General features: G+C 42.6%; 1 protein-coding gene across 1 annotated transcript; it reads left to right on the forward strand.

The window, feature by feature from the left end:
- Nucleotides 1-5,037: 5,037 nt before the first annotated feature.
- Nucleotides 5,038-6,426, forward strand: LOC115045677 (amphoterin-induced protein 3). Its single transcript, XM_029505464.1, has one exon. It carries the CDS (start codon nucleotides 5,038-5,040, stop codon nucleotides 6,424-6,426), a length of 1,389 nt encoding a protein of 462 aa, XP_029361324.1.
- Nucleotides 6,427-11,945: the final 5,519 nt, after the last annotated feature.

An 11,945-nucleotide genomic window follows, 5' to 3' on the forward strand; every position in this document is an offset into this window, starting at 1 on the left:
TGGGGCTGTTCATACCTCGAGCCCTGCGTCCTGCATACTGCTTTCTGTGTAATGACACGTGGGAAAACGTGAGTTTGCATCACATTCAAGAGTTAGGCTTGATGCTTGGGCTCCTGCGTTGCATTTGCACCATACGTGGTGTAAATTAGTGGGACCTAAAATGGAAAAATAACCAGGACTGCCAATAGTTCCATGGGCGAAAATCAAGGAACAGAATAATTTAAAATGAATCTCATTGAAATTGCACAATATTTAGCAAAATCGTTTTTTTGTTTTTTTTGTTTCAGAGAGTTTGACAGAGATCAATATCTCCCTATCTGCAGCATTGGCTTGTTTAGCCTAGTACAGAGACCTGTGGGAAAGTGTTAGCCTGGCTGAGAGAAGACATTTGGAAGGGGGGGGGGGGGGATCCTCTAAGTTCCGTATTTAACACGTTACATCTCATCGTTTAACTTAGCAAAACCTTTGTACCAATCAAACAATACAAGAAACAACAAAAACAATTGAATACAACAATAAAACATGTCTCAGAAATTCATGTTCATGTTATGTTTAAATTTGAAAAAGTTACAATGTGCCATTTTATTGTCAGAGTTCTCAAAGACGGATCTATATGGGCATGAAAAACCCAGATTATACGGAACCAGGCCAGGTGTTAAATTATGCCTACGATTTAATTTTGTCTGTACACAGTATTTTAAGTTGTATTTAGCTGTGGATGATGTAGCATTTCTTTGAATGAATTCCATTCATTCTTGTTCCTTGATGCAGCACTAGCACTAGTAAGAGGAAAGAGTGATTGAGTAGAGTCTTAAACCACTAGATGGTGTGCTTGTCTCTTCACACTTCCAGTGCATCACATCTGGCAGACGGGTAGAGTGGAGAGAAGCTCTAATGGAGAAAGACAGAGATAAGTCTAAGGATTCTGTGTGTGCAGCTCAAATAACGTGGCACACAAAATCACTGTTTCACCAGCTTTGGACTGCTGTGAGTCAAACCCTGAGCTTCGCAAATATAGAGCCTGTAGAACAACTGAGCAACGCCCTGCGACAAGCAAACAATCTAACAATGTCTGAAATGACTTTCCAACAAAGAGCTTCAGACTGCAAATTCACTCACAGGAGAAAAAAAAAAAAAAAAAAAAAAATATATATATATAGGAAGATTGGACACTGGATACATATATATCCAATCTCCTTCTAATCCCCCAGAACTTCAGATAGGCATTGACTCACTCATATTTGAGAGACTAGCTGCCAGAAACACTAACGAAAAAGGCAGAATAAATACAAAACAAGGATGCTCATCCGCAGGTTCAGAGGTTCAGAAATGGTGGACAGAGACGATGGAAACCCTTCAGCTGCAGTTTGCAGAGCTCCTGTTGGATATTTTTAGTGCACTAATGTGTCAGACAGGCCTGCTCTTGTGTTTTGTCCCACCCTTCCATTTTGTCCAATATTTATTCAATAAACATACATCCGGACATCGTTTATTTCCTCGTCAGTTTCTATTCTTTGCCTTTCAAATCAAATTACAGCTTGTTATTGTAGGAATAAAGCTGCTAGCTGATGGATTTTTTTTTTTTTTTTACATAATTCTGGCACTTATTCCTTCTGAATCAAGCATTGCTAGAGAATGGATAATAACAGAAGTCTCACATGTATTTCTGCATTCTAGTATTTTAATATCTGGTGAAAATACTGCACATCGGAGTCTTGCATCTGAAATTAAGCTGTATATTACATACTGTGAGCGAGCGGCTTCTCAAGGGCAATATAAGCGCAGACATTTATCTGTGCTGCCTTGTGTTTCTCCTTTCTTTTCCTTCACTTCCTCTCTGCAGCAGATGGCAAAGGGAAAATCACTTTCTGCTTGGGGCACGATGCATCAGGGTCAGGGTTTAAGCTTTGAGGTCTACTCTGAACCTGACTGATGGGCAGGACTATTCCGCATACGCTAAGTCTAATCAAATATATGCGAAAGAAGGCAGTGCGATTTGCAAAGCAGCTTGATACAAAGATTCTGATTAGATTAGGGATTTTGCGGAACAGCAGGCTGGAGCTACACAACCAGTCAGACAAAGGACACGTACAGGAGCATGCACAAGCGGAGGCCAACATGGCGCTTTGTTGACAGCGCGGTGCTCGAGGGTGGATGGGAGGTGTTGATATTGACATTCCAGAGGACCTCATGGTGCTGAAACTTCGAACGTTATTTCTCTAAGAAAATATTGTCTAACAATTTAAGTGAATACGTTGCGCAGAAACAACTATCTGTGTGTCTTGTTTGTGGTTTGATTGAGCTTATCTCTGAGGACAAAGACAATTGATTGCACTCGAAAATGACGGCTCCCTTACAGAATGGAGGTCAATTCTGAAAATAATGAGCTACCGAAATGTTTGTTATGTCAACAGCAGGAAAATAAAGGCCTCTTGTGAAAAAGAACATGTTTTCCTCGCACAATTATACTCCAGCTAAGAACAATTGCAGCCACTGACATCATGCTGGCACGATGCTAGACTTTTTTTTTAAATGCTCTATATATTCATTCTCTTCTGAGCCCAGCTAACCATGAATTATTACCATCTTATGCATATGAATACACTGGTTTAGAGGGCTTATGTGATCTGTTTACAATTAAGGACTACGGAGAAAAAAAGAAAAAAAAAAACACTACATACATGATTGAAGCAGCTCATCCAACAAAGTGTTACATAATACCTCAAGACTAGGAATCAATGAAGCATAAATATTTAAAAGGCTATCCGGATAAAGATCTACTTTGGAGTAGGACAAAGTTCAATTTACAGAAAAACAGACAAATTACTTTGAGGCCATTTGAGCCATGAACATGAGCCCACATAAACCTAACACCTACATGGAGGGCCTGTTTAGATCCTTTTCTACCATATCTCAAATGTACATGAGTGGGTGTATATATTTCTTACATGTTCCAGCCAAGCTGATGACTAGCCTTGGGAAAAGACTGCATGTAATGCCAAAATGCCAAAGATGGTGAAAGCTTGTTCACTTTAGCACAAATACATCCAAATGGTGTTTTCTCACCCTTAATCCTATTCATAAACACTACAGTGGAATATTCAGACCTGATTTTAGACTGAAGCCTCACACCTAACATTCAGCGCCAGTTCTCCGCATACACCTTCATGTGTACTACACATCTGCTCCCAGCAGCCCAGCTTATGATGGGCTGTACCCCCATATGTGCCTCTGCAGAGTGAGTGAGTGGGAGTCAGTCAAAGCCTTGAGCACTTACAGGGAGGGGGAGGCGGAGGGTTCTGGGTGGACGCGAGGAGGTGGCTGCTGGGAGGCAAAACTAATTCACTGTGACAGAAATCAGATCTGTCAAAACCACCAAGACCAAGCAGCATGGACAGAATATATCCAGTCAAACCCACAGCCAAGGGGGAGGAAGGAATGAAAGAAAGGAGGGGATGTGCTGTTAAAGGCACTTAGAATGCATGAATGTGTGTGAACATGTATGTGCACTGTCAAAACCCCAAAAACAGACAGTAATGTTCGGCGGCACAGAGGTAAGAAAGGGTATTCAGCGAGACGAGGGACACAGAAGCACAACTGGCAAATAATAATTAAGTAAACCAATATGCAGAGTCTCCCTCACTCTCTCCGGCACACAGACAGAAGCAAAGAGAGAAGTACAGTAGAAAGGGATAAATTTCAGTCCAGTGGGATTACTGGTGAAAAGTTACTGGACGGCACATGTAATATTCATCAAGAAGGCTCCTATGTTCTAATAATCCATTGGTAAGCCAAACGCTAAAAGTTTAATGGCATAGAATATTAATAGTATACTGTGGGAAAACTGATATTGTTGCAAGAGGAAGATGGAGAGTGAGAGTTCAAGAAGGGCAGTCGCACGTATTATCACTTAATGATGAGAGTGAGAGACACGGCTGCTCTCTAAATGACACAGGAGGAGGAGGGGATTGTGGGAGATTAAGTGAGCTCTGTGATGTTTGTTACACACTGCACGGCAGGATGATTGTTGAGCAGTGCTCTCAGTTGGGACGAGGACGGCGGCGGAAGGGAGACCTCGAACTTAGATGAGGAGAAAGGCGAGAGCGGTGCATTGTTCCCCGAGCACCTCGGGAGGATCTGACAGGTAGAGAAGGATGCGAGCAGTGTTGTGAGTATTCATTCAAGGGATGATACTTTGAAACAAGAAATGCACGGGAAAGTTGGTGTCTCTATTCTTTGCCAAGCAGCTTAATTTGGATTCGGGAGGTTTTTTTTTTTTTTTTTTCCCCCCCTCTCTCCCCCTGTTTTGGAGGAAAAAATAGGATTACCTAAGAAGGCCAAACAGTTCACTTGTCTTGAAGTGGTATGAACTTGTTTGCCTCTAAAGTCAGAAAGACCTCAGTAGCAGGAAATCTGTCTGAATGGATCTCAGATAATGTTTAACGTCAAGTCAGCTCACAAACAGAAGAAGCCTATTTCCAGGTGAAGTATTTCTCTCTCTAAATGTGTTTACGTTTTTACTATATGACCTCATGATTAGTTAGTCGACCTTCAAGAAATTCTGGCAAATTAATACATTCCCAAAAAGTTCCAGTTTCAAGCACGTTTTTCTCTGCTGTTCGTCATCTATGATAGGAAATCTAAAATGTTATGGCTTCAGACATTTTCTGGACAAATTAAGATATTTCAAGGCTTTCACAGAAATGTTTTGACATTATAGATAATGATGAAATGAGCTAAATAATCAGCTGATTAGCAGACAGTAGGGGGGGGAAACACTATCCCCACACTGACTAGTAGACCAAAAAATGTGTAACATTTCTGTGTGTAAAACATCCTGAAATAGATACATCCTCTGCCACAGACGGTGAGGCATTAACCTTGAACTTATCTTATACTGTCTACAGAATGTAGGAAAGTAGCAGTTGGCTCGAAAAACGGTGGTATGTTTAATAGATGTCGTTTCTTATCTGATTGTTATCTAACCAGGGTGAGCTCCGCAGATTAGAAAACTTGGAGGAACCAAATCTCAGAAAGATGACCCCTGGACTGTATCCGGGCTCCTTCCTGGTGCTGCTCTGTCTCCTCCACGTGTCTGAGGAGACTTGTCCATCCATGTGCCTTTGTACGTCTGACACAGTGAGCTGTAGCTCTGCAGGTCTGGCCAAGCTACCTCTGTCCCTGCCCTTCTTCTCCGTTACCCTTGACGTCGGCCACAACCATCTATCCTGGCTGGGACCCGGAAGCTTCAACAAGATGCCGCGACTGGAAACCCTCCGGATGGCCCACAATCAAATCAGCGCTCTCGGCCATGGGGTGTTTCAGAACGCCTCCGGCCTACGGCACCTTGACCTATCCTCCAACAGGCTGCATGTGGTGGAGCAGCACTACTTCCAGGGGTTGTGGAGGTTGGAGGAGCTGCTGCTCTTCAATAACAAGATCGCTCAGGTGGAGGCCAGCACGCTGAGTGGTCTGAGCAGCTTAAAAAAGGCGTACTTTAGCCTCAACCAGATCACGCACTTCCCATTCTTCTCCATTCAGGACCACAGCCATCCTTTCCTGACCATGCTGGACCTCTCGTCCAACCGGATGAGTCGTCTGCCCTGGGAGGATGTGAAAGCTTTGCCTCGGTTGGTGCAGCGGGGGCTCTACCTCCACAACAACTCTCTGATCTGTGACTGCTCCATGTACAGCATGTTCTGGCACTGGGATCTTAGGGGTTATGACTCACTGAAGGACTTCACAGATGAGCACACCTGCTCCATCTCCGGTGACCCGCGAGCGTCGATCCAGTTCCTGAGGCACACCCGCTTCTTCAACAACTGCACCGTTGAGAAAGCTGTCTCCCAGCCTGTGACAGTGCTGCTCTCCAACGTGTTGGTTTCAGAGGGAGACAGAGTGCGTCTAGACTGCCAAACATCCCTCAGAGGTGCAGAGCTTTCATTTATGTGGATCTCCCCCAGCAAGGGGTTCATCACCCAGGCCAGCATAAATAACACAGTAATTAGCCTGTTTGCTAATGGCACCTTAGAGATCCGAGCAGCCAAGGTCAATGACTCAGGTCTGTACGTGTGCACAGCTGTGGATATTAAACAGGCACTGAATGCAACTCGTGAAGTGAATGTGACGGTGCTGGTCCCTGCAGGGGAGTCATTCAACACCGGCTACACAACATTATTGGGCTGTGTGGTGACCATGGTCTTCATCCTCATGTACCTCTACCTGACTCCATGTCGCTGCAGCTGCTGCAAACAGCCCAAACCTGCAGTCACCCCCATCACGACCTATGACCCCAGCATCCTGACTTCTGTTTTTTCCCCCTCCCCAAGAGAGCAGCACAAAATTCAAACTGAGAAGCACGTGGCATTCGTGGAGCCCATGATAAATGCAGAAGGAACAGAATGGACATGTGAAAGTGGATGCTGAACCGGTTATTTTTTTTTCGGCCGCGGAAAGAGGGAACCTTAGGACACATCAGTAAAATTCCTTACTCAGGAATTAGCATTGTGATGTTATTAGAAGTGAGTGTTACAGTTGTAAGGGGGGGGGGGGGGGACTTCATGTCTCTTTCCTGTCAGCTGCAGTTAAAAGAACTACTGAAGAAGAAGGGGGAAAAAAAGCAATCCCCCTGTTCCATTTCTGTTCCTTTCTGTCATCTGGCCTAGTAGTCAAAATGAAAGTTTCAACTGTGATTTATTGCAGTCAGGCTACAGACAGTGCAAAATCAGAGGAGAGCCATTATGAGCCCTAAAAGCGGGAAGAAAAAAAAAAAACCCCATCTGTGGAGGCTACTCAGGTAGAGCAATAGAGTGGGAGATTTCTCATGGGGATCAGAGAATGAATGTGATTCTGTGTTTTTAACAAGGATTAAGATTCTAAAACGCTTCAAACGTATGACTGATGGACTGAGCTCCTGAAGTTGGAGCACCATATTTAGCACTGCAACGCACTGAATATGACTACGTACAGGATGTCTATAATATCCAACTTCAACATGTGAAATGCAAAAATGATGGAAAAGTCTTTCCCTGTTTACCTAATAAAGCATTCAGTCCCTTTAGATCTAACTCCCACTCTTCCTATGTAGTTTTGATTTGAAGGCAAATATTGTAGCCACCATTTCACAAGGAGGAATTAAGATCCAACAAAAGCAGTGACTGTGTGTAAAAGGTATGGCTTGAAGCAAACACTTAAAAATCTTATCTCACAGAAAACAGAGGTACATCCTGCAGTGATCCATCATACATATACATATCATACACAAACCTGCTGAATTAATCTGGCAGCAGAAAACAATGGCTATCAGCACTCTGCTTATCGGGCAAATGGTGAAGTATAGACATCAGGAGCCTCGAGAGGACCAAAACAAACAATTGGACTGCTCCTCAAAAACGCCATCTCTTTGATCAAACACAGCAGAGCACTTTGAACAGTGCGGAACAAACAACCGCAAAAAATTTAACTGAAGTGACAAATACTTCAAGCAGTCCTGATGCAAACCCAGAAGGGAGCCTTTCTTTGTGTTGCTTTGTTGTTTTTTTTCCCAATTCAGTATACCAAGCTTTAAATGACATAATTACACAGAGCAACAACAGAGATAAAAGATGCTGCAGACGGCCCTGCGTACCGCCGTGTGTGAGACCAGAATATTTCAATGACATTAAAGACGAGGGAGAGCATATGGGCAGCTGAAGATGAAGAGATACTTGAAACATGAGACAAAAGCCTCAGAAGACGAAAAAAAAAAAAAAAAAAAATCTATTTCTCCAAAGTCCAAGAATCCATAATGTTTGAAGATTGCAGTTTAATCTGAATGCACACAGGGCGGGACTGAGGATTGCATTCAGATTGAATAAGATTAGATGTAATCCTTCATATAATGTCAGACAAGATGTCAGTAACTACACATCTCGGAGGAAATTGGAGGAAGGGGCCTTCGATTAATTCTAAATCCTTAATTAAAATTTGACTCCTTTCAACCCCTGGGAGAGTAACATTATTGTGCAACTTGAATGCAAATTCAGAGGCAAAAAAAAAAAAAAAAGATGAAAATCTCCAGTCAAATGGGCAACCACGGATCAAACTGGGGCAGGTAAGCTCTGACAGCACGTATCACTATTAAACTATCAGGGATTAAGCAAAAATCTGATACCGCGGCATTGTAATGCACTCTGTTTAATCACATTGCCACTAATACTTTTTGATATTAAGCAATATAAAATGTAAACATTTAAGTTAGGGGACACAGATTATGCAACAAATCGCCATGTGGCCCAGTGATATAAAGGTATTGGTGTCTGCCCTCGTCTGTTGTTTTCCCGAGATATTCCACGGTGCGATGAGTCAGGGTTTCAGGAGATTACCACAGGGATGTAAAAACAGGTGCTTTGTTGATTTCACTGGTTTTAAATCCCTCTAATCTGGTTCCGCTCCCTGACACAGCTGCATTGAGATTTATTGTTTCTGATATGATTAGCAGGTGGGTTAAAATGGAGAGCATGATGTGAGCATTTCACGAAGGCCTTTCTATTTCAGAGGGTCCAATGGCGACCAAGGTTACATAACAGTTGATTTAGGAGCGGCAGCGCGTCGCGTGGAATGAGGGAAGCTATGCACTGTATCCTGCATTTTGTTCTAACCTTGCGACACTAAGGACTTCACCTGCAACTGTGAAGACATATTGAAATTTAGAGGCTCAAAATTATTTCACCCCATCCAAGTTGTAACGCGTATTCCTGTCAGAGGGGAGTTCAAACTGTAATAACTTGTTGCAATTTAAAATTTGGTCCTCATTCAACCAGCCAGAGTACTGGCCCATGGTCTACTGTCAACTTCCTTTTTGCTTGGCCAATTGATCAGTGAGTTAAGACAAATTGAAAATGGGAAAGGATAACCGTGAAGCCGTTCTAATCTGATAATCATGCAAGGTCGCAGGCAATGTGCTATGTAGCCATACAACAATATGCTGTTGATATTGAATATAAATTAGCGTGCCACGTGTGACTATGAAGAGGATGCACCACAATTTGACGTGTATCCATTGCAGTTACAGCTAACATTGAGAAAATACAACACACCACCGTTTAGTTAATGCAGGTCATTTTTCGCCATACTCATCTTAAGGAAGTGTTCTTCCCCTCCAGCCTCCAGGTCCAAACCAGAGCTGAGGGCAGGGCTGCCTTATATACAGGCCACCGCCATCACCTACAGGTGTGGTGAATTTGGACTGTACCACTGTTAATTGGACTGTGGGGGGGGGGGGGTTTCCCAGGTCTGTGACTGGGATATTTGACTCAAAGGTGTTGAAGCCTGTATTGAGGTCTATTTGTTTAATGGAGGAACAGTTTGTTTGTGGTGGTTTGTTTAATATGGAAGATTATACATGGGCTCAACAGTCAGTGGGTCTGGGGGCGGGGCTTAGTAGTTCTAAGCCTCTCGTCACCAAGGCCCAGTGGTGGTCTGAGAGTGACTGAGGCAGATGAAGGGGTCTTCTTCTCTTTCTTTATTTCTCTTCTGTTTATGCTGGTTTTTCCTCCACTCTTTACAAACGAACAAGTAATCCTACTCATTGCACGTGAAATGACATCAGAATTTTTCAATCTACGGAGAGAGACACAAGCCTTTGGCTATATGGGTCACCGAATCTGCTGTTCGCAAATCATGCTGAACTCCTTTGAGTTAAAACAAGCCGATGTAGGCAGCAGACCGTATGATGCTTGAAAATGTGTCTGTTACTAAAGCAAAACAGTCTACCAGACCTCATTCAGAGCACTTCCCTTTCCAGGTGATTTGTTTTCCGCAGTTCAGCTGGATTCCCACCGATTCAAAATCATCTTATTCAAGAGCCTAATTACTCTGAATAGGGAATTTCACTCTGAATGGCATGAGAATGAATTGCTTTGGTTTGTAAAGGGCTGCCATGACTGTCAACGGGGGCTATTACTGAACTGTCAAAACAGTCATCAGGAGTGGAGGCAACAAGCTGTGCCAACGACATGTACAGGCACTGTGACACCCACAAACACAAGCACAGAGGAGGGCAGGTGTCACCCAACAGACTCAAACCGCTGTTTAATTCAAACTGGCCATTTGGCGTGCGCCTGAGAAACACATGCACAGTCTTCAGCATGCGAATATCTTAGAGTTTACCACACCTTTCCACTGAATATGGACACGCACCCAATATTTGAAAGCAGCGGCATGTTCAGCAGGATTGTGCTCTCAGTCAGATCATTGTGGGGAAGATTGAACATAAATGCGTCATTAGCCAGACCTGATGACCGTGAACATACGCAGTGATACAAGCTGATCCGAGCGATGAGATAGGTGAGCTGTCTTCTCGCTCTCTGTGGGGCCATTTTGTAAAAGTAGCATGTAGATCCACATTGTAAGAGTTGACAAGCGCAATGACTTAAAGTTTAATACTTTGGCTCATAAGCACACTTCAACAGAACCTACCTGTCTTCTTATTCTTCCTCGGGTGTTCAGCCCGTGTCAGTTTTTCTCCTGAGTTTATTGTATTATGTTGGAGGTGCTTCTCTTATTGTTATCTGTTACATTCGCCCGCTAAAAGATATAGATTCAGTTTTTTTTTTTTATTAAAAATCCTGTACATTTGCCGTCAGAGACAGCACAGCTATGCATTCAACAATGTCTTGTAGCGTTAGTGAATTGTGTATTTTATGGCACCATTTTTCTGTTATCCTGGCAGCACGGCTCTGGGGATGGCAATGTCAGCCTGATGTTTGGTACCACGTCAGTCCCGACTCAAATATTGCTATTAAATTGCTATAAATTTTTGGACAGGCATTCACGATGCCCAAAGGAGGAAACCTACTCACTTTGATGGCGCCCTGACTCTTTGGTGCCACAATAAGTTTGTCATGGATTTTGAGCTCAATGATTCAGAAACTACTGGATGGACGGCCATGAAATTAGGCACACAGGTCCACGTTTCCCTCAGGAAGAAGTGTAATAAACTTTTGGTTGAGCCTCTGACTTTTCATCTGGTGCCATCATGAGGTCAACACTTTGACTTGATCTGTATAGACACTTGCTCTTGAAACTCAAATTGTAGCTTTACTTTTTTGTGTTAATTAGCCAGTTTTAGGACGACAGCTCCATTCAGAGGCAATGTTACTACACTGGAGGATTTCCAGAAGCCCTAAGGATCACCTTCAGGTGACATCTAAACCCAGCTCTGCAGCTCACAGATGCAAGTTCACCGACTGTGCAAACTGTGCAAAGTGAATCTGGTTGATCTGGTTATCACTTATTTGTCTGCTCTTGTTAAATTATTTGCTTTTTATAAGTGCCTGGTGGAAGAAGAAAAGCAGATCCATGATTCAGCTAAATATACCAACACTCAAGTATTTCAGTATAATTTTGTTGAGTTAGACTAGTCATGCTATTTTTATTGGGTTATTTGATACCTTTCACCAAAGGTAACACCTAATATTACACTTTTTACTCAACTAAACTTTTTTTTTTTCTTTAGTTTCGAGGTTTTATGTGAAAAACACTTGATAGATGTAAGATGGGGTGCTCCAGTACTAAAAAATAACCAGGAGAGTGTGAAATAGCTTGCATGCTGACAAACTGCAACACACAATATAATATTACACACTGATGGGCGTTTCAGCATAATTAAGTCTCTTTTGGTGGATGTGTCACTGTGGCAGATCTGGGGCTTTTTCTTTTTTTTTTTTTTTTAATTTTTAAGACCATGCCATTTTAAACAGTGAAATGAAAATGCAAAATAATTACAAGACTGAATTTGACATTAAACAAACCAGGCAACTTCTCAGAGCTGCATTCATTATCACTGAAAGCTTTACTGCTGCCACAACAAAAAACTCTGCGATCGTTCATAAATGTAAATATTGTTGTTCTTGTGTTCAGAGTTTCCTTTAGCATATTATATCCCTGTTACTTATTGTAACACA

Source organism: Echeneis naucrates, chromosome 7, assembly GCF_900963305.1.
Source record: "Echeneis naucrates chromosome 7, fEcheNa1.1, whole genome shotgun sequence".
NCBI classification, from domain to species: domain Eukaryota; kingdom Metazoa; phylum Chordata; class Actinopteri; order Carangiformes; family Echeneidae; genus Echeneis; species Echeneis naucrates.

Coding starts and splice junctions, on each gene's coding strand:
- LOC115045677 (XM_029505464.1), top strand. CDS start 5,038: ATGACCCCTGGACTGTATCCGGGCTCCTTCCTGGTGCTGCTCTGTCTC.